We start from the raw sequence: 24,361 nt of genomic DNA on the forward strand, positions 1-24,361 counted from the left end.
CGCCATGTTCGCTGCGGGCAGGGCCGCGGCCGCCATGTTCGCTGCGGGCAGGGCCGCGGCCGCCATGTTCGCTGCGGGCAGGGCCGCGGCCGCCATGTTCGCTGCGGGCAGGGCCGCGGCCGCCATGTTCGCTGCGGGCAGGGCCGCGGCCGGTGCCCGCGGCCGGGCGCTGCCCGGGACGGAGCGCGGAGTGCCGCGGCCCGGCACTGCGCTCCCCGCGGCCTGTTCCCAGTTCCTGGCCACCTCCGTGACCTGACCCATAGAGCTCCTGGGGCTGCCGGGCCGGGGCTTGGGGAGCTGCTCCCAGAGCAGCCCATGACCGCACTTGGTGGTATCGCAGCGGGAAAGCTCAACAGACCAGGCTGTGGAACAGGGATTTTTGGAATTCACTTAAGTTAGCAAAATGAATTAAGCATTTATATTCGAGCTTGTAGAGTTATGTGTTGAATTTTAACCTTTTACTTAAGAAACCTCTGCCAAGGTACAAAAGGGCATAAGAAAATGCAAATTATGAAGCTTCTTGCATAAAGAACAATAACAAAAAGGACTGAAAATACAAAGAATCTAGATAAAGAGGCTCCTGTCTCCAAACTTATCAAGAGTGACAGATGGTACTCAGATAAGCACCAAAAGACTGAAAGCACATATGCAGAGAAGAGTTCAAAAGTTCAGCCTTGAGGAAGACCTCGATCTTCAGCCTCAGAGACCACCAGAGACCTGGCAGGACCACCACAGCAAACCACACATGCATAGAAGGGCATGGACCTATATTGCACGAGAGGCAAGGACAGGCGAAGGCAGGGGTTGACTATGCATAAAAAAAGTTTTTAATGTACTATATATGGAACACCTTTGTGAATAAAGGTTTGGGTCACACCAAGGCTCAGTGCACAAGTCTTGGAGAGCAATCTCACTTGTGCCAAGCACTGGCAATACATACCCACTTCATAACTACCCCAGGTTGTGGAGTCTATTTATTTATTCCACGTATCGCTTCGGCTGCACCTTCAAGGAATGGCTCCCTCCATGCTCTGGCATAGCTAGCGAGACACAACAGACAGAAGCCCAAGGGGAACGGAGAAGGCTGCCAGCAGGACCTGCTGTCTCCTTCCCTTTAGGCTAAGGACAGAGCGAGACGTAGACGAGGGTGGCCACAATCATGCCGATGCTGAAGAGCACTGTGAGGACGTGTGGCGCGGCGCTGGGGCGGGCAGGGCGGCGGCTGGCCCGCGGCTGCAGGGCCCGGACCACGCGCTGCTGCTGGCTGAGGATGGCGGCCCTGGCTCCTGCCCACGTGCCCGGGCCCCGCAGCCGGTACTGGTACGGCGTGCAGGGACCGAAGGCCACCTCCACGGCCAGCCTGGGGTCCGTGAGGAACAGGGAGAGCAGGTTGGGCTTGACCCCCAGCTGGCAGGCGAGCTCGTCCATGTAAGGGATGTAATCCACCTGGATGGTGTGCCGCTGGCTCTTCACGTACCTGCGGGCAGGGAGGGAGGGAGGGCAGGAGGGTGTGACAGGGGGAGCGCCGGGGGTAAGGGTGGCAGGGCCCTGCTGCGCGGGGGCCTTACCGCTCAGCCATTCTCTGCTTGGTTTGTGTGATTTCGGCCAGCATGTCAGTGGGCGGCGGCAGGCCCTGCAGCCCTGGGCAAAAGGAGGCTGGAGCTGGAGGGTGGGCTGTGCTCCTGCCATAGTCTGGATGGCTCTGCAGCCCAGCCTGGCCTCTGTTTGCACGTGGGGCTTTTGGGATGTGTCATCGCGTCAGGGGCAAAGTGGGAGACATGGGCAAAGAAAGTAACAGCAGGAAAGGAAAGGGAGAATGTGGTTGGAGGCAACAGCACCAGTTAGTGACCCCCACAAGAGAAGAACAGTGCAAGAGTTGTAGCAAAGTGCAAAGTAGGGTTTTGTCCTCATGAAGAAGTAAAAGGAAAATAAAAAGATGAGTGTGGAGAGGCAGCATGTGAGGGGATGCCACCAGCAATAACTCAGTCTTGGCGTGGCTGGGGGAGCCCAGTTGCATCCCTCAAACTGCCCTGACTTACCTTTGAAGACACGGGTGGCCCAGCGACACTGGAGCTCTGAGATGGGCATGATGGCTCCTAGGGGCTGGATGAGGCCGATGAAAGCCAGTGTTGGCTTTTCCAAGTCAGGGGGGAACATGAACTTGTAGAGGGGAATCTGGTTCTCCACCACCTTCACACAGCCCTCGAGGAACGGGAAGGAGAAGCTGTATCCTGTGGCAAAAACTACGGCATCGACATCTTCCCTGGTGCCATCCTCAAAGATGGCAGATGTCTCTGTGAACTCCTGGATGTTCGGCTTCACCTGCACCCTGCCCGAAATGATGCGGTTGGGCAGGTCGTCGTTGACGGTTGGGTGCTGGTGAAAGATCCTGGAAGGCACACACAGACCTCGTTCAGGCCCTGGCAGGGGGATGGGCATTGCTGGAGCAGGTACCCAGGGTGCTGCTGGGGTGCTCACCTGTGCTTGGGCTTTAGGCCATAGAGCGTGTGGTCAAAGCGGGCATTCAGCTTCCGCTCCAGGAAGAAACTGATGATACTTGGCAGCAGGTTCTGGAGGAGCTGCGTGAAGCGGTTGATGTAGCTGAAATCAAAGGGGTACCCGCTGTCTCCCACCCGGTGCAGCACCCAGGACCCACGCCTGGTGCTGAGGAAAACCTGGAAGGAAGGAGAACGGAGGTGGTGGCATGGCAGCATGCTCAGACCGGGCTGGGCCCCTGCTGTGCTCCAGAGACAGAGAAGCCAGCACAGCTGCTGGGACCACCATAGCCACCCCCACAGAGAGGGGACAGGGTGCTTGTGCCAGGTGCTGGAGGTTAGGGAGCCCACAGGGGATGGAAGGTGATGCTCAGTGCCCTCTGGGGTCCCATTCCTGTGAGCTCTCCCAGCACACCTGCTTGGCTGTGTGGCTCAGCTCCACTGCGATATCGATGCCTGAATTCCCAACGCCAACCACAATCACCCGTTTTCCCAAAAAGGGCTGAGGGTTCTTGTAGTCGCGGCTGTGCAGGTACCAGCCCTCAAACTTTTCCAGCCCTGGAAGAGAGAGGGAAGCCATGCTGGGCTGGCTTGTGGAGCAGAGGGCGGCTGCCCCTTGTTCAGATTGGTGGTGTGTTTTGGGAACAAGCTAGAAGCAGTGTGACCAACTGGAGTTATGCAGCCCTGGGGTGGCTGCCCAGAGAGGTGGTGGCATCACCAAAATGGAGGATTCTCAGTGTAGCCCTGAGCATCCTGATCTGGCTTTGGGACTAGCCTGGCTTGGAACAGAGCTTGGACTGGAGAATTCCATGCTTCCATCCCAAAATTCTGCTGCAGATCCTGTCTGGTGCCATGCATTGCCAGTAGAGCAATAACCAGGGTTTGTGCCACCTTGCCAGACCCTGGTGACAGTGTGCTTCAACTTGTTCCCTAGCCAAAGAGGGTCTCCACAGCTGAAAGCTCTTCAGGCATTTTCTCCTGGAACCCAGAGGCAAGACCACCACCAGTGCTGAGCTCTCCAGCCTTGGTGAGGAGCTGGAGGGCCCAGCAGCTGCTTGGCCAGCAGCATGGAGAGGGAGCCTGTCTCAGGTGGGAGAGGCACGCTGGCAGTGGTGGTATCTGCCAGCAGGATGCTTGGGACACTCATGCAATCCCCCCTGGTGTGGTAAAACTGCAGAGGCATTTAGGGATGTCAGGGAGCAGGCGAGCAGCCCACAGGCAGTACCTGGGAAGGAACTGAGCGGGAGATGAGCGTCGGTGTGGTGCCCACTGCACACCAGCACGGCGTCGAAGACGGCCGCCTCCTGCTGCCCCTCGCTCTCCGTCACCACCTCCCACTGCCCGCTGCTGGCGAAGTCGGGGCGCTTGGACACGCGGCACACGCTGGTCTGGGCGCAGGGGAGCGGTGTCAGGCACCCTGTGCCCCCGTTCCCGCTGCCACCTCCCCCTTGCCCCAGCCCTCACCCTGAAGTGGATGTGGCGGAGCAGGTCGAAGTGCTGGGCGTACATGCGGAAGTACTCCATGATCTTGGAGTTGTGCATGTAGTTGGGGAAGTCCTCAGGGATGGGGAAGTCGCTGAAGCACATCATTTCCTTGGAGGTGTTGATGATGACGGAGCGGTAGATGCTGGCACGGCCGTCCTCGGGGTGCTCCTGTGGGAGCGGGGCACAGCTCAGCGCTGCTCAGGGGATGATGGGCCACCTGCCTGCCCTGCCTGGCACCTCCTCTGTGGGTGCAGGATTAAGCCACAGGTTGTTGTAGCACCGATCCCTGCACCCAGCAACTCTCCTGTGATTGAGACCCCCCCCCCCACCCCCTCAAAAAAAAACAGGGATGTGTCTCTGGACTGGCGGGAGCCAGGCAGTGGTGACAGCGGGCCATGGTGGTCTTGTGCCTCAGTTTCCCCACTTTCACTCCTTGCCCCTGTGAGGCAGTGCATTCCCAAAGCTCCTGTGGTGCCATTGCCCTGGCTGTCACATTAGGTCTCACCAGTTGTGGAGCCAATTCCAGTGGTTCCTGCTGAGTGGTTGCTCCTGTTTACCAGGTCTGTGTCTTGACAACTGGATGCTGCTGCTGCGGTTCTGCTCCACCAACCCTGTCCCCGACCCATCACAGGTAGAAGTAGTGGACTGTGACAGATCCACACCAGACCCCACTCTGGCATGATGCCACCTGTGTCCCCCAGAGCTCTCCAACACGCATATCAGGGCATGGTGGGAACACTGGTCATTTTGTTGGTGGTCCATGGGATTAAAGTCAGCAGCTTCATTAGGTGGGGGAGAGATGAGCTCCAGGATTGCTCCAAGGCAGGGACAGGGCCAAGGGACAGAGAAGGCAGGACACGGTGTCTCTGTGTGGGCGAGTGGCACAGAAAGAGGAGCAACCATGACTCCCAGAAAGTGCTGGGCAAGACAGGGACAGACAGTAGGGGCAGGTAAGATAGGTAGGCAAGGGCTAGGAGTGACCAAGAGCAAAACAGCAGAGGAAGGTGTGGATTAGACTGGGAAGGGAGGAATGGGAAAGGGGAAAACTGCACTGGGGGAGCAAGCCACGGAGTGAAGTCCTTGGGGAGGCTTCATCCTGCTGCTGGTGAGCAGGGGCTGGGTCCTATGTGCCTGGCACACCAGCTGGCACCACGCTGCCAAATCAGTTTTACTTGCCTTAATTTTCTTTTGAAACTTGCCTGCTGCACAGATGCAAAGCAGGGGAGCGGTGTGTCATTATCTGCCAAGGACCGATCCCCAGCCCGTCCGTGCTGCTGCCGAGGAACAGGCTGGCTGTGCAGGGCTTACCTCGAAGCGCCAGAGCCCCCCGATGTCCTTGCTCCTCTCAAAGCAGGTGGGCTCCAGCCCCTCATCCAGGCAGCATTTCAGGGCGCAGAGGCCGGAGGCACCGGCGCCGATGATGGCTACTCTGCGAGCAGCCATGTCCCACGGTGTGCTGGGGCGGGGATGCTGGAGAAGCTATGGCCGGGAGTTGCAGAGCCAGGCGCGTCCCTCAAGGGAGGCTGCCCAGTGCTGCTCCTTTTGAGGGTGACTGTCCCTGTACTTCCTGTGGATGGCCAGGGTGTCACAAGATGTGCTTCTTCCAAACATGATCTACAGGTTTCTCTCACCTCCTTGCCACACCTCCTGGCCCGCCCCGCCCTTTAAGCGCTTAATGATACCAACATTGCCCCAGGTCTTCCTGGGCAGGGCAGAGATGTGGCTGTGCTTCAGATTTCAGCAAGCTGTGGCATGGAAAACAAACTTAGGGGATGGGGAGGGGACTGGCATGACCAGCCCAGGCATCTGATGGACAGGACCCCCATCCTTTACCCCCTCTGGGTCCCCAGCCCACCCAGCCACCTTCTGGAGATGTGTGCAGGTGAGCAGGGTGGCTCTGAGCCGTGCCATGGTGAGCACCAGGACCCGCTGTGGTGGGACACACCTTGGGAGAGGCTGTCTTGCCATGCAGTGTATCTGTACCTGTACGTCAGCCAGTGCTACAAGGCCGAACTCAAACCTCTGAGCATTCCCATGGCACACAGAGGGTCATGATGGTGTCAGTAACAGGAGAGACACTTGGCTGTTTAATGCATTTATCCACTCAGAAAGTGTGCTGTGCCTTTGCTGCTTAGCTCTGGTGTGCATGTGTCAAAATTGGCATGGCTGGGTTACAGGGGACAGAAAAGCCCGGAGCGCTGGCTGAGAGGGACTGGAGTTTAGCCTGCAGTGAGCAGGTTTCCTCCTCTGTCCATGACAGCATTCCCCAAGGGGAGGTGCAGAGCAGGAGCCCAAGTATTACTTTGGCAGCTGGGGAGGTTCTGTGCATCCCTAGTTCATGGTATGGTCACAGCTGGGCCGTGCAAGGCAGGAGGAAGGTTTCTGCTACCACTGGGGTGCACAGGCTGCCAAGGGGCAGTGGTGGCCAGCCAGTCCCACAACACAATGCAAAGCTGTCCTGGTTTAAGGAGTCACCCAGGCCAAAAGCCCCCCTTCCTACGCTTGCAGGGCACCTACAAGTAAGCAAAAACAGCTGCCAGGATGGCCACAGCCCCGATTAGCTTGAAGATGAGGGGCATGGCAGGGGCTGAGGTGCTCCCTTCCACATGTCGTGTCTGCAGGGGCTTGAGGATGCGCTGCTGCTGGCTGAGGATGGCGGCCCTGGCTCCTGCCCACGCGCCCGGGCCCCGCAGCCGGTACTGGTACGGCGTGCAGGGACCGAAGGCCACCTCCATGGCCAGCCTGGGGTCCGTGAGGAACAGGGAGAGCAGGTTGGGCTTGACCCCCAGCTGGCAGGCGAGCTCGTCCATGTAAGGGATGTAATCCACCTGGATGGTGTGCCGCTGGCTCTTCACGTACCTGCAGGCAGGGAGGGAGGGCAGGTAGGTGCTGGAAGCAGAGCTGGCAGATGCCCTGCACACCAGGAAAGACTGTGGGTAGTGTGGCCAACCACATCCCTGCCCTCTGTTGGCACACACAAATGTGCCAGGACAGATCCATGGGACAGGATGGATGCCCATAAGCAGCTGTGCCGAAGGCAGCCCCTTGGTGCTCCTGTAGGGATCTTACCGTTTTGCCATCACTTCTTTCTTCTGCTCAATGTCAGCCTCCATGTTGTGCTGCAGGGGCAGCTTGTTCAGCCCTGGGGAGGATGAGACACAGTGGCCACTGTAGTTCTGGCCTTGCCTGCATGCTGTGCCTCTGCCAGCACCACCCTGCTGTGCGGTTTCGCACCCGGGGGATTGTCCAAGTGCCGCAGGATGGGAAGGAGCAGCCCGTAGACCTCAGGGTAGGGATGTACCTGTGCCTCTCAAGGAAGAGGCCATCCCACCATGACAGCCACAAGGCAGCCATGCCATCACCATGGCCAAGATGGCACAACCAGCTGCTGCCTTCTCAACATAGCTTGGCACCATCTGCCCTCACTCCAGGACTGCATCCACAGGACAGGTTTGCCTGACTTACCTTTGAAGACACGGGTGGCCCAGCGACACTGGAGCTCTGAGATGGGCATGATGGCTCCTAGGGGCTGGATGAGCCCGATGAAAGCCAGTGTTGGCTTTTCCAGGTCTGGGGGGAACATGAACTTGTAGAGGGGAATCTGGTTCTCCACCACCTTCACGCAGCCCTCAAGGAATGGGAAGGAGAAGCTGTATCCCGTGGCAAAAACTACGGCATCGACGTCTTCCCTGGTGCCATCCTCAAAGATGGCAGATGTCTCTGTGAACTCCTGGATGTTCGGCTTCACCTGCACCCTGCCCGAAATGATGCGGTTGGGCAGGTCGTCGTTGACGGTTGGGTGCTGGTGAAAGACCCTGGAAGGTGCAAAAAGCCATTAGGGCACAGGGAAGGGAGTATCTGCTCTGTGTCCTGCTCCACTGCTGCTCCCTGCTCTGGGGCAGCTGCCCCTATGCTGCTGTCTCCAAGAGACCTTGGAAGGGGCAGTGGTGGCTCCCTCAAGCATTGCCTGGGCACAACAAAATAATAACCCAGTCCAAAGCACAGGGAGAAGGGAATGGTGTCCCAGATTGAAAGGCAAGATGTATTCCATTTGCCATCTGTATGGCAGTTGTCTTCTGTTAGGTGGGCAGTTTTCCTTATCTCTTTCATAACCAATCCTCTCTCAGGGGAGGCAGCTGCTGCTCATGGGCTATTGAATGTCACTGCATGACTGATAAGAACTATAACACCACTGTGAGATGCTCTGCCCAGAGGGAAGAGCCAAGCATTTCTACCTGGATATAATGTTGAGTTTCTAGAAGACCAGCATGGCTTTTTCTGCACTAGATTTCCCAGAGGAACAGCTGCCTCTTCCACTACAGGAAGACTATACCCTTTTCTACAGGATCATTGCTCCAACAGAACCACACCTGCCACTACAGGAGTACTGCAGCCACAATTCTCAATTAAACTGCTGCCAACACCCTGACCAACAGGGCATCAGGTTGTGTTCTGACTCTGTCAGTGTTGTTTTGGTTCACTGCATTGTTTATTTTATATTTTTATTTTCTTCCCTAATAAGGAAATGTTATTTTTGCTCCCATATTTTTGCCCGAGAGCCCCCCTTAATTTAAAATTTATAACAATTTGGAGGGAGGGAGCCTACTTTTTTTTATTTTTTTCTTCCCCATTTCAGGAAAGGCTCCTGCCTTCCTTAGCAGACACCTGTCTTTCCAAACCAACACAAATGGCCAAACTGGGCAGGACACAGAAGCAAGCAGACCATCCCTTGTGGGCAGGAGGAATGTTTGGTGATACCTGTGCTTTGGCTTCAGGCCGTAGTGTGAATGATCAAACCTGGCATTCAGCTTCTTCTCCATGTAGTCACATGCCACGGACGAGCTGAGCAGCCCCTGCAGGAATGTCTTCAGGCGGGTGGTTAAGATGGTGTCGATGGGGTAGCCCCCATCTCCAACGCGGTTGAAGATCCACGCACCCCGGCGGGTACTGAGGAAGACCTAGACAAGAAAGAAGCATGACTGGCTGAAGGCAGTGGTGACCCTGGGAGGGCTGTCCTGTGGGGGACGTTCTCTTGCCCTGGGATCACTCTGCTTTTTGCTGCCCAAGCATTGGGTAAAGACCCAAAGAGCAGAGGGAGCTGGTGACTGGCATCTCGCAGGGGAGTGGGACCAAGTCTCAATTGCCTGGCAGCTGGGATTGGCAGGAGCCAGCATTGCCAAACACAAGTGCTGGCATGGAGCACCAGCTGTGCAAGTGCCTTGGTCCTGGTGTCCCTGCAGAGCTGACAGGGGCAATCCTCCCCGCCGGGACCCTACTCTTGCTTACCTGCTGGGCTGTTTGGCTGATCTCGACAGCCAGGTCTGACCCCGAGTTGCCAATCCCAATGACAACAACCCTTTTGTCTGTGAAAGCCTGAGCATCCTTGTAGTCTCGGCTGTGGAGGTAGCGGCCCTTGAACTTCTCAATTCCTGTGAGCAGGAGGAGAAGGGATGCTTGGCTTCCTGCTGCCAGGTTGGAGGATCACCCCCTAAAGACTGGAGATGCTCCCGTGCCCCACCAAACCACTCCTGGGGAGCACAGGAACACTCCTGGAGTCAAAGCAAGGCAGGGAAATGTTGGGGCCAGGAAGGAAAGCAGCAGACAGAATAGGGACTGGCATGGACTACCTTTCTAGGGTTTCTTGTGTCTCCTCACACCAGGGGACAGGGCAGTACCTGGGAAGGAACTGAGCGGGAGATGAGCGTCGGTGTGGTGCCCACTGCACACCAGCACGGCGTCGAAGACGGCCGCCTCCTGCTGCCCCTCGCTCTCCGTCACCACCTCCCACTGCCCGCTGCTGGCGAAGTCGGGGCGCTTGGACACGCGGCACACGCTGGTCTGGGCGCAGGGGAGCGGTGTCAGGCACCCTGTGCCCCCGTTCCCGCTGCCACCTCCCCCTTGCCCCAGCCCTCACCCTGAAGCGGATGTGGCGGAGCAGGTCGAAGTGCTGGGCGTACATGCGGAAGTACTCCATGATCTTGGAGTTGTGCATGTAGTTGGGGAAGTCCTCAGGGATGGGGAAGTCGCTGAAGCACATCATTTCCTTGGAGGTGTTGATGATGACGGAGCGGTAGATGCTGGCACGGCCGTCCTCGGGGTGCTCCTGTGGGAGCGGGGCACAGCTCAGCGCTGCTCAGGGAACGATGGGGAAGGATGGCTGGGGCTGATGAGGTGCTTCTTTTCATGGAGTCCCTGCCCTCAGTTTCACCCAGAAGATCTACTATGGCCGGCTGCCACCCCACCAGCCACCACTGACCCCTGGGGGTCACCGCGCTGGCCCCAAGCAGGACAGGTGTCCAGCAGGGTTTACCTCAAACCTCCAGAGGCCTCCGATGTCGGCAGTCCTCTCGAAGCAGACGGGCTCCAGCCCCTCCTGGAGGCAGGCTTTGACGGCGCACAGCCCGCTGCTGCCCCCGCCGATGATGGCCACCTTCTTTGCCATGCTGCGCTCCACCGCCGGCTCTCTGCCTGGGGACAGCGTCGGACAGCGGGGCTGAGCTGCCAGGCTGCAACTGTGCAAGGCTTTGACCCTGGTCAAAGAGGTCCCGAGCAAGAGAGGCAGCCCCTCAAACCTTTGTTTGGGGTTGCAGGGCCACTGCTGTCCCCCGCCAGGCGTGGACCTGGCCAATGCTGGGTTTTGCACTACTGCGGTGCTGCCTCTGGATGCCTTGAGGAGAAATCCCCCCGAGTGTCAGTGAGCCTCAACATCTCCCCGCCCATGCCAAGTCCCGGCGACAGAGGTGCCCTGAAGCGCTGTGGGGACCGACGGCTCCCTCCCGGGTGGGTGACACCCCTCTGCCTGCCCTCTGCCCTCTCCCTTCCCCGGGGCATTCCTGCTGCGCTGTCCCGGTGCCCGCTGCGTGTGGGCAGCGCGGGGCCTCCCGTCACCGACCTGCGGCCGTGGGACGAGCAGCCCAGGGGACGCTCGGCAGGCGCGGGGCCGTGCGGGGGCCGCTGCCGGGCTGCCCGGCCCGCGGCCCGGCTCCGCGGCGCACGGCGTCGGGAGCGGGCCCGCGCTCCGCCCCTCCCGGGCCGCGGGAAGGGCAGCGGGAGCGGCCGGCCCGCCGCCTGCGCGGCCGCTCCGGCGCCGCAGGAGCCGGCCTGGCGCTGCGCGGGGACAGGACACGCAGCACATCCCGCTGGTTGCGTGCTTTGCTGGGGAAACACACGCTGCCCTGCACTTTGATCCCAGGATGATCAGGATCGGCCCGCGCCTGCTTATTCTGGTACCCGGGGTGACACTGCTCCAGTGGCAGCTGGCACTGACCACATCCCCTGTGCCCCTGGGCTGGGCATGTCGGCACAGTGTCCCTACAGCCACGGCTCACCCCTGGGCTAGCAGAGTCCTTGTGGGCAGTGGGACCCCGGTGAGAGTTGCACCATGCTGTTGGGGTGTCCCTGAGGTGAGGGTGGTGGGACCAGCAGGGAAAGGGTTGTCCCTCACAGCAGGAGCCACAGACCAGGTGGATCCAAACTTGCTGCTGGCTCCTGGCACACTCGCAGCCAGACAGCCCCTGAGGCTGCAGGGGAAATTTGCTCTTCATATGCAGAGAACTTTGCTGTAGAGCTGAGGAAGGCAGAGGGGCCAAGCTCTGCAGCTGAAATGGTTTTAACCTTCTAAGACTCGCAAGATGTTTGCAGTAAGCTTAATAAAGCTCTTTCTGTCCTTTGCTGTTGGCAAGGGCTGATCTCTATGCGGGGCAGAGATGCTGAGCTGCCAACCCACACTCTGTGCCTGTCAAAAAGCATCAAAAGCATCTTACCAAGCATGGGATCAGCACAGGATTGGAGAGGTGACAGCACTGACAGTGCTACTCTTCCTGCTCTGCTGTCAGCTGGCTTCTGGCTTTTGCAAGCTCTGTGCAACAGGTACAGAGGGTCTCTCTGAGCTCTCCACTGCTCTGCCGTTGCTATGAAACCTCTGTGCAGGTTGCCTCTGAATTTGTCCTTCCTGCAGGAGGCTGCATAGCCCTGAACTTTACCCCCCTGTGGCTGGACTCAGTACAAACTGTGCTGTTGGGCACCAGGGTCATGCCATGACATTTTGGTTTAGGTTGGTATTTGGTTGGTTGATATCTGTGGAAATTCACAGTTCCCCATACCTGGCAAGCACCCAGGATGTGCACAGCAGTGTCTGCTGTGCGGTGTCTGCTCTCAGCTTCCGCAGCAGGCAGAAATGCCATGTGACAAGTGGAGCAGAAAGCTCCTCTGTCCTATCAGTGGGCTGCACACATGCTTGGAGGTGACAAGCACAGAAGAGCAAAGGTCTCTCTGGTGGAGCTGCAGAGAAGCATAGAAGAGGGTGGCCAGGCAGCCTGTGACCCAGCAGGGCTGTGCAGTGATGATGGTGGGTGCTACCAGGACCTCATGGCGTGTTATGCAAGTGAGTCAAGAGCAACTTTTTGGCACACACACGTGTGGGAGCAACAGATGCACAGGTGGCTGCTGTACCCTCCATGAAGTAGAGAGGAAGACCTCCAACAACTCTAAGAACAGACTCTCAAGTGCAGACAAAAAACACTGTGTTTTGGAAAAGGTAGAGCAAAGATGTTTCGGCACAGCACAAGCCCTGCCCACCCAGAGTGTGCCACCTGCCTGTGCTCCCACAGCCATCACAGGGCTGCTCTCTGCCTTGGGGCAGCAGGGCTGGCCAGAGTGTCCTGGTGCTGTTGTGCAAATGCCAGACTGGCCCAGCTGGCTGCCAAGCACACAGTGCATCCCAAGGGATTATTTTTTGATCACTGCAGCACCAACCCAGACCTGGAAGCTTCACTGGTTCGCTCTGTCACTGGGTCAGGGCTCAGCTTCAGGGGAACCTTGTCAAGCACTTTGATTTCAGCCCCTGTACAAGTGACAGTGACAGGATGCTCATACCAGCAGCCGTCAGGCTGCTCCTGCACATTCTACCCAGGAGAACAGCACTTAAAACACTGTCTGGTTTTAATATTACTTAATTGGTGGATTCCAGGACCTGAGTGCACTAATAGACCTCAATGACCACAAAGAGCCTCACCTGGGCCCAATCCCTCTACCCATGTGCCAGCAGCACTGCTGAAGCTGATTATTTGAGCTCAGTCTAGAGCCCTCACTCCCTGCCTGGCTGTGGTCCCTGATGAAGTGTGTTCTAAGATTTTCTGGCTCAGTCTCAGCCCCAGCTCTTTATAGAGGCTCCTTGTGGTCCTCTCCTGCCAAAGACCAGCAGTCCCCTGTGAAAAACAGGCTGCCAGTGGTGCCAGGGGAGGAAAGCCAGCCTGCCTGGAACACAGGGAGCCATGGCCATGGTTGGCAGAGGCAAGGCCTCTTGCTGCAGGAGGTGCAAGCAAGGCTCAGGCCTGTGGCTGGGTGTATTTCTGGGCTGCGGGAAGGGGCTGGCTCTGCAGGACTCTCTCTGCAGCTTGAATATGCTATAGATCGGGAATTGCTGTGAACGTGTTTTACCCACTGAGAAACTGAAAATCCTGTGGAGGGAAAAAGGAATTGGGAAGCTCTGGACAAGAGCTTCAGGAGCAGGCTGCTGCCAGGAGCTGCTCACCCTGTTACCCACTGAATGATTGACTCTTCAGTGCCACCATCCTTTCCCAATGACTCTAGGAGCCATGTGCTCGACATCTAGCCTTAGTGCAGCACATAAATTGAGAGCAAGGGAAGAGATTGCTTAGGGAGGCAAAACTCTTGTCTAACCCTGAGGAGAGATCCCTGTGGGTTCCCTCCAGGCAGGTGTTGTAGAGCAGGCTGTGCAAGGTATGCTTATGACAGCAGCATGATCAGTGTATTTATAGGATACAGACACAGAGGTGATTGCAGAGAAACCTCTGCAGAGTCACAGCTACCACATACACCATGGGCTATTGCAGGTGCCCAGCGAGAGCATGCAGATTCACAGTATTAGCAGTGAGCTGCCGGATGGGTGTGCTGAGCCCTCCCCAGGCTCTGCAGAGACTGCTTTTGGTCACCAGAGAACAGTCAGCGCAGACCCTGCCTGACAGCCGGCAGGAGGGCAGGACAGCACCAGACATCTGAGTGCAGGCCCTGGAGCCTGCAGCACCGCTCGTGTGGAAGTCTTGGGCGGACTGATGGGGTTTAGGATGCCAGTTCAGTGCCAGAATCCCCTCCCCGTGCGCGCTCAGAACCCCAGCACACAGCCCCTGCTTTGTGCCGAGGCCGGCGGCCGGTCAGTGGCTCCAGAGCGCGAAGAGGGCTGGTGCAGTGGCCGGGGACAGCCAGCAGTGCTCCACCACGCCGTAGAGAGCGTAGCCCAGCAGCAGCCCGAAGAGCACGTCCGTCATGTTGTGCCTGCCCAGCATGACCCGGGAGATGCTGACGATGAGAGCCCAGAGCACCACGAGCACCCGCAGTGGGACGGCCAGGACCAGGTGGCGCAGGACAAAGCGGCAGACGAGAGCGGCCCTGGTGGCGTGGCCCGAGGGGAAGGAGTACTTGTCCACCGAGATGGTGACGAACATGTCCATCTTGTTGTGCGTGGGCCGCGGCCGCCTGACGAGCCCCTTCACCACCGCCACCATCACCAGGTCCAGCAGCAACGCTGGGAGAGATGGAACAGGAGTTACTGAAAGCAGAACCATCAGCTGAGGGCCATCGCTGTCAAAGCTGCCTGAAGAGGATGATTTTCCCCACAGCTGCAAGACCCAGGCAGGGAGAGCATAGCACACAGCTGGCCTTGGCCTTCTGCAGCAGAATGAGCACACCCTCAACCCCTCCTGCACCACCAGCCCCTTGGCCTGCCCAGCCTGCACTGCAGGGCTTTTCTCTCTGCGCAGTCTGATCTTGACATGACTCGGGTCCCAATCTGCTCCTCAGTCTGAAAGCAGCAGAAGCATTAATTCTCCACAGCTCCCTTCCAGGCAGTGCTGACTCCGCATTGCTGTCTGCCCTGGTGATGGGGTCAAACCAACTGGGTGAATGATCAACCCACTCGACTCTGGCACAGGTCAGCAGGAAATGCTCAGAGCTGGTGTGCTGCCAGGGCTCCTGGGGTCTGCCTTCTCCCTGCTGCTGGGGGAAAAGTTAACCCTGCTTTGGTTCTCAGGAGATAAATCAAGACTAATTTATGGTGGCTTGCCCCATGGGAGCTAAAGGCTATTGTCATGGAAGAGGCAAAGTCCCTGTGATAAATGTTCAGCCAGTATTTGGCAAGAGCATCTTCTCATGTAGGGCAGAGGTTGCTTTCTCCATCCCTGTCAGCTTAGCTTAGCACAGCACTCACAGCCAGGGTTACTTCTTGTTGTGTAAGAGACCAACTTCTGTTTGTCCTAAGACACATTTCTAGACACTAATCTTTTGGTCACTTCAGTTCATTTCCTTTGGTTAATCATTTAAGACCAAATTTTCTTTTTCTTTTCCACATGTAAAACCAGATCAATTGCTTTTTCTCTTTCTACACAGGATCTGGGAGATTCAAGTTGGACACAAGGGAATCCTTCTTCCCCACATGGGTGCTGCAGCCCAGGGACAGATCCCCAAGGAGGTGGGTGGCTCTTGCCCAGAGCGCTGAGGGCTGGACAAAGCCTTGGTGCTGGGACAGATCTCCTTGGAGCAAAGGTTAGGCTGGAGTTCTGCTGTGGGGCTCCAATTTAACCATGTGCTGCTAGATGAGAAAGATGCACAAACCTGTTTCCCACCAAGAAAATGTCAATTCAAAATTGAAATGTGAGATGCTAATTATTTCCAACTTAATACAAGAGTAACAGGAGGGATTCTGATATTGTCTGGTGCCCTGGAGCTGCTACAGTTTCTAAATAAGCAAAACTGAATCCCCTTAAATACACCTAGGCTGCTCTGTGTGTGTGTGTGTATGAAATACTACAGCACGCAGGATTAAAATTCGTGCTTTAAACCAGGTTTTCCTCACCGGCTGGTACAGAACAATCCACGAAGGCCCTGCCTGCAGGGAGCCAAGGGTGATGTCTGTGTGGCAGAGCAGCTTTTCAGGGAAAGGGCTGCTGTCTCAACAGGGCCAGCTGCACCTGGAAGGTGCCAAGCTTGCCGAGCTGAGAGGCTTCAGCCCCGAGCGTGTTTTGTAGCTGCAGGAGCAGTTTAGCTCTCGGGAGTGTGCCAGTGCGTGCCTGAAGCTGTGACAGGTGATTCGTGTCGGTGCCACCACGCCCTTAAGCTGCGGGGTCACTCCTGTGCCACCAGCATCCCAGATGAGCCCGCACAGGTGGCTCAAAACCAGCCGGGGCTCTCGGGGCTTCGGCTGACCCGGCTGTGCCCACCCCCGGTCCCCGCTCCGCCTGCGCACCCCGGGGCGAGCCCCGCCTCACCGAAGAGCAGGTTGAGCAGCACCTCCCTGCCCGCCGAGCTGTCACTCTGGCAGAGCCCGTAGAAGGTGCCGAGCAGCCAGGGGATGCCGTGTCCCGACACCTCGATGACCTTCATGAGGGGGCGGGCGCTGCCCCAGGCCGAGCCCTCTCCAGCGCACACCCCCAGGCGCTTGGAGGCCCAGAGGTCGATGGCGAGCAGGGAGCTGAGGGCGATGCCCACGAAGGACGGGTTCAGCTTCATGCAGTCCTCCTCGGGCAGCGGGGCGGCCGCGGCGCCGGCGGGCTCCCTGCGGCGGGACGGGCTGTCGGGGGCGGCGGGCCCGCGCTGGCTCAGCGACAGGAACTCCAGGCGGCCGCCGCTGCCGCCGCGCCGCTCGCGGCTGCTCCGGGGGCTGGGCATGGCGGCGGGGGGCGGCCTGCGGGAGGCGGGCGTGGGTCACCCGCTGCCAGGCCCGCTCGGGACCCGGCATGTCACCCTGCCCGGGGCCGCCTCCCTCTCCCGTCGCCGCGCGCTGCCCGGTATCCCCGCCCCGCGGCGCCGCCGCTCTCGGCGCGTCCCCGAGGGCGCGGCGGGCGCGCGCTGCCGCCGGTACCGGCCGGCCCCGGCCCCGCCGCCGCTTCCGGTTCCGCCCGTGACGCGCGCGGTGCTCCCGGCGCGCCCCGCCCACCGGCGCGCACGTGCCCGCCGCGGCCGGCGTACGGCGGCCGGCGAGGGCCGGAAGAGACGCGGCGGCGCCTTCGCCCTGCCGGCGCCGGTGCGGGCGCCGCGCGGCGGGCGGCGATGCGCGGCGGGCGGGCGGCGGCGGGACCGGCCGCCCCCCCGGGCCCGCGGTGACGGCGGCTCGGCCGCGGCCATGGGGTGCCTGCAGAGCGTGGCCTGCAAGGCGCGGGTGCGCCGCGAGCAGATCGTGGTGTCGGACGTGTCGGCCACCATCGAGCCGGCGGCCACGGCCATCGAGGAGAGCTCGCCGGTGGTGCTGCGGTACCGCACGCCGTACTTCCGCGCCTCCGCCCGCGTCCTCATGCCGCCCATCGCCCGCCGGCACACCTGGGTGGTGGGCTGGATCCAGGCCTGCAACCACATGGAGTTCTACAACACCTACAGCGATCTCGGCGTGTGAGCACCGCGGGGCGCGGGGCACGGCTCTGGGGGCACGGGGGGCCGGCCGGGACCGGCGGGGGCTCCGCGGTGCGGGCACCGGCCCTGCTCCGCCCGCAGGCACCGGGAGCTGCAGCCCGGCACCGGGAGCCGCACCCCGGCATTGGGAGCTGCACCCGGGCACTGGGAGCTGCACCCTGGAACTGGGATCTGCACCCCCGGCATTGGGAGCTGCAACCCCGGCATTGGGTGCTGCACCCCCGGCATTGGGTGCTGCACCCCCGGCATTGGGTGCTGCAACCCCGGCATTGGGTGCTGCACCCCCGGAACTGGGATTTGCATCCCCGGCATTGGGAGCTGCACCTACGGCACCGGGAGCTGCACCCCCGGCATTGGGAGCTGCACCCACGGCACCGGGAGCTGCATCCCCGGCATTGGGAGCTGCACCCGGGTACTGGGAGCTGCACCCCGGCATTGGGTGCTGCACCCCGGGCATTGACAGCTGCACCCCCAGCACTGGGTGCTGCATCCCGGCATTGGGAGCTGCACCCTGGCATTGGGAGCTGCACCCCTGGCACTGGGTTCTGCACCCCGGCATTGGGAGCTGCACCCCGGCACCCTGTGCCACCCCTCTACCCCACCTCTGCAGCCACAGGCACACGCGGGCAACACCTTCACCCCAGCCCTGCTCCCTGACACCCCAGTTCCTGCTCCTCGTGCCACACCGCTGCTCCCACACCGTCCCGCTGGCCCTGGAGCATGGGCAGTGCTGGGGGAGTTACCCCTTGGCTAGTGTTAGAAGAGGGAAAGGTTGGGTGCTGGGCAGAGTGGCCACCAGAAAACAGCCTTTCCCAAGGCTGAGCGTGACTTGCAGGGATGCTGAGGGGCAAAGCTCTCTGTCTGTGTCTTCTGTCTTTGGAAAGGGGTGATGCAAGAGGGGAGATGTCCAGAGGGGTCTGTTCTGCAGCTCACTGGTGGACTCCTGCTGCTGCTGCCACAGGTCTGTGGGTGCTGGGGGAGCAGCAGGTCCCTGTGCTGCCTGCCTGCGTCCTTGTATCATGACAGACTGGTGTGTGTGGGGCACCGGAGCCCTTGGGCACGTTGGAGTGAGTGGAGATGATCACTTGGAGGGACGGCAGAAGTGTGGCCCCATCCCCTCTGCTGCAAAGCTGCTCCCGAGTTGTTGCTGTGCAGGCCTCGCCGTAGCCACGCGGTGTTGGTAGCATGGCCAGAGATTTGGGCTGAATTCCCCCCTACCCCAGCCATATTGCAGGGATTCCATCGTGCTGGTGGCAGGCCTTAATCGTGGGATTCAGTTGTTGTAGGTGTCTCGTATTTGAGGCAGACCTCCTCCTGCAGGAGGGGGCTGCTGCTGGGCTGGGCCCGTGCCCTGGTCACGGTGCTGCAGCTGGGGGACAGGGAAGGCTGTTCTCCAGCACAGGAGCTGATTATGGAGAGAGTGACTCCAAAGAGACTCAGCAGTGGGTTTTGGCCCAGTCAGTTTAATTGCAGGTTAATTAAAATGGCATTGTGTTGGCAGAGCAAAGGCTCGAGCTGGACGTGCTCAAGGAACCAAAGCTGAATTTGTTCTTCAGGGTTGTCCCTGAGAGTTTGCTGCAGGCAGGCAGAGGGTCCCTGTGCTGCTGTCTTCCCCATCCCTCGCCAGGCACTGTTGCTGCCATTTCCCTGCTCATCTTCCTCTTCCTCTTCACTAGGTCAAGCTGGGAGCTGCCTGACTTGCGAGAAGGACGAGTAAAAGCCATCAGCGATTCGGATGGGGTGAGCTACCCCTGGTATGGAAACACCACAGAAACCGTGACCTTGGTGGGGCCCACTAACAAGATCTCCAGGTTCTCGGTGAGCATGAATGACAATTTCTACCCCAGCGTGACGTGGGCCGTGCCCGTGAGCAACAGTAACGTGCCACTGCTGACCAGGATTAAAAGAGACCAGAGCTTTACCACGTGGCTCGTGGCCATGAACACGACCACCAAGGAGAAGATCATCTTGCAGACTATCAAGTGGAGGATGCGAGTGGACATTGAGGTGGACCCCATGCAGCTGCTGGGGCAGCGGGCACGGCTGGTGGGCAGGACTCAGCAGGAGCAGCCGCGGATCCTCAGCAGGATGGAGCCCATCCCACCAAACGCACTAGTGAAGCCCAACGCCAACGACGCCCAGGTGCTCATGTGGAGACCCAAGCGAGGGCAGCCCATCGTGGTGATACCTCCCAAGTAGGGCAGGTGAGGACCTGGGTGCCCCCAGCCTGCTGCAGGGTTGCCGAGCCAAAGCAGACCTCTCGTGGTTTCTTGCCTTTGTTGTTGTGGTTGGAAACGTGGCTCCTCCTCGGTCAGAAATAGAGCCTGGCTGGCACAAGGGCGCAGAAGAGGGTTTGCTGAGCTGGAGGATTTCCCAGGAAGCAGAATGGAGTACTTGCAGCTGGCACAGAGGCTGTCTGACATAAAGGACTCGACTTTCCTTGCAGGGCAGCACGAGGAGCATGAGTGTGGTTGAACCGTGCCCGTGGCAAATGCTGCTTCCCCCCAGCCGCAGGGAGAAGTGGAGGCTGTTCCTGCTGGCAGCGGGGGCTGCTGCGGTCCCGTGTCCCTGCCGTGTCCGTACCTATGCATTTCAGATCCATGATCCACCCCTCACCTGCCTGCTGGGACCGGGCGGGAGGGCCGGCAGTGGGATGGGACCGGGCTGGGGCGGGGCAGAGCCCGGTGCTGGCCGGTGCCTCTGCAGCCCGGTGGGAGCGGGACACGTTTTGCATGCGTCTGGGTGTGTTTGGAGTAGTTGTGAGTGTAGGAGATGCCATAGCTCTTTTCTGTCTTGGAGTGAGGTCTAAGGGCAGGTTAGATGTCCTTTTGTTTTAAGGTGCACTAAGTCTTTTCATTCCTCAGCCTCCTCTCCTGGGTCCTGCTGGCTCTTCTCCTACGGGAGCAGAATGGAATCTCAGCCCAGTAGGAGATGGGCAGCGGTGCCATTCTCCCAGCCTGGGTGCTCTGTGTGTGTGTGGTACCAAACCAGCCCAGAGGTGCCCCTGGACTCGCTTTGCTTCACTGCAGACACCACTCCCTTGCTAGAGCTTGGGTGCTTGTTTATTTTCCACGCAAATGCTGGCTCACGTGGAGGCCTCTTCCCCAGCCACCCATGGAGCAGGGTGGCTATGGGCTGGGCCACCAGTGGAGGGGCCAGCATGCTTTGTGATACCTCCCCAAGCTCTGTGGAAGGCAGGGATGTGAGTAGAGGCTGTTCAGGGCAGGGCTGGGTTTGCCTGGGAAGGAGGAGTTGAATGTGCTGCCTGGGGGCTGCCTCCTGCTTCTGCTGTGCTTGGGAGGGGTCACAGGGGGATTTACTTGCCTTTCTGCTCACTCCTTGCTGCCTGGATGGCTGGCATCGGCTGGCCCATGGGGCAGCACGTGCTGTGGGATGCAGCTGGCAGTTCCCAGGATCTCACCCTGGAGTTGCAGTAGAGGCATAAACCATAGCTGTGCTGCTGCTGCTCTGGGTGCTCCATCACTTCTGGGCAGGTGGTTACAGCTTTTGCTGCTTTCTCTGCTCTGTCCTCCCCAGCAGCAGCCCTGCAGCTCCTTGAGCTCGCAGCCCTGCCTTCTTCACGCCGTGGGGAGGTTGTGCTGCCCTGGGAATGCAGGTCATTCCTGCTGGGAAGGTCCATGTGCTATCCCACTGGCAGGACAGCGTGGGGAGGAGCGCTGGGTGACAATTCTGTGCACCCCAGGCCCTGCCAGCACAGGGGCTTCCGAGGCATCTTAGACCAAAAATCCCTGTGAAATCCCCATGCTATTTATTGCCCTCAGTAGTGTTTGCTGCTGATCCAGTTCTTTATTTTTCCTCTGGGAGCGTTTTATTTGGATGCCTTGGTGCAACATTCCTGCTCCTCCTGCCCAGCCTCCCGCTAGGCTGGGAACCTGCTGCTTTCCGTGCCTATGTCAGGGTTCTGCAGGGGCTACAGCCTCACTGTGGGGCAGGTTTGGAGGGAGAGAGGGCTTTGAGCTTTGGTTTGCTGTGTTTTCTGCAGCAGAGCTCCCACAGGGAACTTGCTGGTATGGGAAGATGTCCTGCTCTTGTGAGACTGTGGTTTTGTCCTGGTGTGGGACCGATGGCAGCTGTTGCCATTGCTGATGTTTTGTTTCTCAAAAAGTGTGTGTGGAGAGGGGCTAGAAACTTGAAATATAATTTTCCTTAAGGACTGGGGGAGGAGGGATAAGTACCTTTTGGTTTGAAGTGAGGCAGGTGTATATTTTTGACCCAGGGGGACAGAAACATCTCTGGTAGCATCAGAGCTAAAATGCCGGAGGAAGAGGTTCCCCAACAAACAGGTAGCTCCAAGGTGGGCTTCCTGCTGGGAGAGGATGCTGTGTCCACAGGCTGTGTGTGCCAGCTCCCCAAAACCCATGGGAAGTGGCTGCATGCTGCTGTCAGCCCAGGGAGCTGCTGTGGCACTGCTGTGGCTCTGGTGTCTGGGAGAGTGGGGACACTGCTGCAGGGATGCTGTTGAATTCAGCATCGCCACCTTTTGGGATTTGCTGGCCAGTCTGAGCCTTGGCACATGGCTGATGCCATGACACTGAGAGAGCAGTAGCTGAATTTCTGTCCATGAATGTCTGCAGCATCCTGGTGCCAGGGTCAGGCTCTGTGCCTGGCTGTAGCTGTGTGCCTGACGCCCCAGGGCTGCCCCAGCCTGCAGGCAGGTGTTGGCTGAGCCCTAGGGCCGTGCCTGTGTTCACCTCTCCAGGCTTCTGCCAGGCTCCCACTCCTCTGACAGCTGGATTTGATGCACTTAACTGGGTTTGGTGCATGGGCTGTCTTTGTGGGCATTTCCCCGTTAAAAAAGAAGGGAAAAAAAAAAAGTTTGCAAAAATTGTTTGCAAAGAAACACATGCAAACAGCGTTTACAGAAACATGCAGGCATTTTGCATTTGGAAAAGGTGGGTGTTCACACCTGGGTGGAGATGGAGCTCTGGGGCTGTTGGTGCTCAGAGGAAGGAGGGAAGGTGGTGGGGGAGAGTTCCCATGTAGGAGTCTGAGTTTGGCTCGTTCCCTGCAGCTGGATGAACACTCAGACCCCTGGGCTTCACCCCATGGGATGCTTTCCCTGTGCCCCCCTTCCCCAGCAGCACCCTGTAATCTCAGGGAGGGGCAGCTCAAGAAATGCCCACCCTCATGCTCCCTGTGCCCTGAGCCTTGGGATGCCCCTTCCCATCCTCGAGTCACTTATTTATTTACCTATTTATCTATTTATTTATTTATTTATTGGTATTTATTGACAACTGGAAATCGGGGGGGGGGGGCTCATTTCTGCTGCACAGTGGGGGCAGCTGGGTCTCCCCCACACCCAGCCCCCTGCATTTTGGGGTGCTGCTGGGAGCACCTCTGGGGAGGGATGCTTGTGGGTCCCCACGGTCCCATCCCCTTTTGGAGAGGGAGGGGAAGCAAGGGAACCACACCGGTGCCTGCAGGGAGGGCACCCGGTGCTCGCCCCCTCCCTGCAGAAGCTTGGAGTTGTCGTGCTCCCTCCCCTGCCCGTCCCTGTTTACTGAGCCGGCCTCCTGGTGCTTCTCCCGCTGGATTTGCCCTTTCCAGCTCCTGGAGAGGGCGGGAGGAGCCAGGATGGACGAATGTCACTATGGAGAACAGACCAAACCAGGTATTCTGCTGCCGCGTGGGGAAAATCTGAGAGAGAGGAAAGCTGGTTTTGCAGAGTGCCTTAAACACAAATGACTTTACCGAGTAGGGGGCTTGGACTTCTGTCTCTGGATGTTATTACCAACTCGAAAAATGTTGCATTTCACTTCTCTGGGATTAAAACTACTCAAGCTGTACTGGAGCCAAACTTTGTGTTTGCTTGAGTGTCTCTGACTGGTTTGGGGGCCATGGCAGTACTGGGAAGCAGGCAAAATCCATGGAATTTCAATCAGCCTGCCTCAGCAGTGGCACCAGTGGCTGTCCCTGCTGGCTTTAAGCCCTTGGGTCTGGTGACAGGATTTGCTCTACTTTGTCCTGATTTGCAGGTGGCTTTTGTGGTGTCCCAGAGAAGTTGTGCTGGCCCCACAGTGCCCTTCCCCAGGGGATGCTCTGAGCAGGCTGTTGGCACAAAAGCTGCTGTGGGGCTGTGTCCTCACACTTCCAGAAAACTGGGGAGTTGGCTGGAAATCCTGGAGGGGGCAGACATTCCTTTTTCCCTTAGGAAACCAGATCAAAGTGAGGGAGCAGCAAGAAGCCCAAGAGTTCATGCAGCCCAGGCATGGGAACTACAAAAGCTGTCCAGCTTGATAAAGCTGAAAAGCTACACTGAAAAAAGATGTTTTCCTTTTGAAAATGTAGATTCCCTCTCCCCTTTCTTGCAGAGTGGAAGAGTGAGGACAGAAGTCAGCCCAGAGACCAATTGTTCCTATCTTCCAGTCAAAATAATACATGGGAATAATACGGAGTTTCATAATGAAGGTTCATTTAAAAGCCATTTGGGGAAATACACCAATATTCACTGCATAGTTCCTGAAGGCAATTAAAAATTAATAAACCCCTTTTCGGGGGTGGGGGGGGGAGCGGGTAGTGAAAGAGGGTTGTGGGTGCTGGCTGAGGTTTAGTCTAGAGTGGGATCTCATTGCATTCAGTGTTTTGCTCACCTTGAACATCAAACCCACCAGTCCCACTTGCTGGTGGGGGGTTACATTTGTGCCCCAAGTTAGCTGATTTCTTTAACAGCTGCTCCTTTTGAGTGTTGCTGGCTGTGCTGGGCACTGAGGGATGCTGGCAGCCACCCTATGAGCTATTATTCAGTGAGCAGCTTTCTTTCCTACTGTTATATTAAAACATTGCTCATCTCTTGACAAATCCCCGAGATGGAGGAGTGGGAGAACAGGCAGGAGTTTGCACGGCTCTTGTCATGCCTGCTCATGCCCTAAGAGCAGGGAAGGACCCTCTGCCCTGCAGCCAAGGGCAGGCCAGGCTGAGGCACATCTTCCTTCCCAGCAGGG

At 58.5% G+C, this 24,361-nt stretch overlaps 4 protein-coding genes across 5 annotated transcripts; 1 reads left to right on the forward strand and 3 right to left on the reverse strand.

Moving 5' to 3' along the window:
• Positions 1-961: 961 nt before the first annotated feature.
• LOC110478977 (flavin-containing monooxygenase 5-like) lies at positions 962-5,966 on the reverse strand. The gene is made up of 8 exons (XM_077785249.1): positions 5,289-5,966; positions 3,960-4,148; positions 3,721-3,883; positions 2,911-3,053; positions 2,479-2,675; positions 2,040-2,389; positions 1,569-1,641; positions 962-1,477 (listed from the first exon to the last, which is right to left on the reverse strand). The coding sequence occupies exons 1-8, from the start codon at positions 5,421-5,423 to the stop codon at positions 1,120-1,122; spliced, it is 1,608 nt and encodes a 535-aa protein (XP_077641375.1). The 5' UTR covers positions 5,424-5,966; the 3' UTR covers positions 962-1,119.
• Positions 5,967-6,059: 93 nt separating this feature from the next.
• Positions 6,060-12,074, reverse strand: LOC110478978 (flavin-containing monooxygenase 5-like). 2 transcript variants are annotated; one of them, XM_077785247.1, is made up of 9 exons: positions 11,744-12,074; positions 10,291-10,448; positions 9,895-10,083; positions 9,656-9,818; positions 9,267-9,409; positions 8,739-8,938; positions 7,446-7,795; positions 7,050-7,122; positions 6,060-6,839 (listed from the first exon to the last, which is right to left on the reverse strand). In XM_077785247.1, the coding sequence occupies exons 1-9, from the start codon at positions 11,748-11,750 to the stop codon at positions 6,494-6,496; spliced, it is 1,629 nt and encodes a 542-aa protein (XP_077641373.1). In that variant the 5' UTR covers positions 11,751-12,074; the 3' UTR covers positions 6,060-6,493. The 2 variants fall into 2 exon arrangements, with proteins under 2 accessions (XP_077641373.1, XP_077641374.1); XM_077785248.1 differs by lacking the exon at positions 11,744-12,074 and adding an exon at positions 10,873-10,955.
• A 1,650-nt stretch (positions 12,075-13,724) lies between these two features.
• On the reverse strand, positions 13,725-16,661 carry PLPP6 (phospholipid phosphatase 6). The gene is made up of 2 exons (XM_021545982.2): positions 16,262-16,661; positions 13,725-14,523 (listed from the first exon to the last, which is right to left on the reverse strand). Exons 1-2 carry the CDS (start codon positions 16,659-16,661, stop codon positions 14,153-14,155), a joined length of 771 nt encoding a protein of 256 aa, XP_021401657.1. The 3' UTR covers positions 13,725-14,152.
• Positions 16,662-17,075: 414 nt separating this feature from the next.
• On the forward strand, positions 17,076-23,814 carry FAM78B (family with sequence similarity 78 member B). Its single transcript, XM_021546004.3, has 3 exons — positions 17,076-17,378; positions 19,076-19,603; positions 23,732-23,814. Exons 1-2 carry the CDS (start codon positions 17,116-17,118, stop codon positions 19,596-19,598), a joined length of 786 nt encoding a protein of 261 aa, XP_021401679.1. The 5' UTR covers positions 17,076-17,115; the 3' UTR covers positions 19,599-19,603; positions 23,732-23,814.
• Positions 23,815-24,361: the final 547 nt, after the last annotated feature.

This window comes from Lonchura striata, chromosome 9 (genome assembly GCF_046129695.1).
Source record: "Lonchura striata isolate bLonStr1 chromosome 9, bLonStr1.mat, whole genome shotgun sequence".
In the NCBI taxonomy this organism is placed as follows: Eukaryota; Metazoa; Chordata; class Aves; order Passeriformes; family Estrildidae; genus Lonchura; species Lonchura striata.

Coding starts and splice junctions, on each gene's coding strand:
- LOC110478977 (XM_077785249.1), bottom strand. CDS start 5,423: ATGGCTGCTCGCAGAGTAGCCATCATCGGCGCCGGTGCCTCCGGCCTC. Junction 2,676..2,910: donor TGAGCCACACAGCCAAGCAG/GTGTGCTGGGAG, acceptor CCTTCCTTCCAG/GTTTTCCTCAGCACCAGGCG. Junction 1,642..2,039: donor GGCCACCCGTGTCTTCAAAG/GTAAGTCAGGGC, acceptor CCTTTTGCCCAG/GGCTGCAGGGCCTGCCGCCG.
- LOC110478978 (XM_077785247.1), bottom strand. Junction 9,819..9,894: donor TCCGCCACATCCGCTTCAGG/GTGAGGGCTGGG, acceptor CCCTGCGCCCAG/ACCAGCGTGTGCCGCGTGTC. Junction 7,796..8,738: donor GGCCTGAAGCCAAAGCACAG/GTATCACCAAAC, acceptor TGCACCTTCCAG/GGTCTTTCACCAGCACCCAA.
- PLPP6 (XM_021545982.2), bottom strand. CDS start 16,661: ATGCCCAGCCCCCGGAGCAGCCGCGAGCGGCGCGGCGGCAGCGGCGGC. Junction 14,524..16,261: donor GCTGCTCAACCTGCTCTTCG/GTGAGGCGGGGC, acceptor CATCTCTCCCAG/CGTTGCTGCTGGACCTGGTG.
- FAM78B (XM_021546004.3), top strand. CDS start 17,116: ATGGGGTGCCTGCAGAGCGTGGCCTGCAAGGCGCGGGTGCGCCGCGAG. Junction 17,379..19,075: donor ACCTACAGCGATCTCGGCGT/GTGAGCACCGCG, acceptor CCTCTTCACTAG/GTCAAGCTGGGAGCTGCCTG.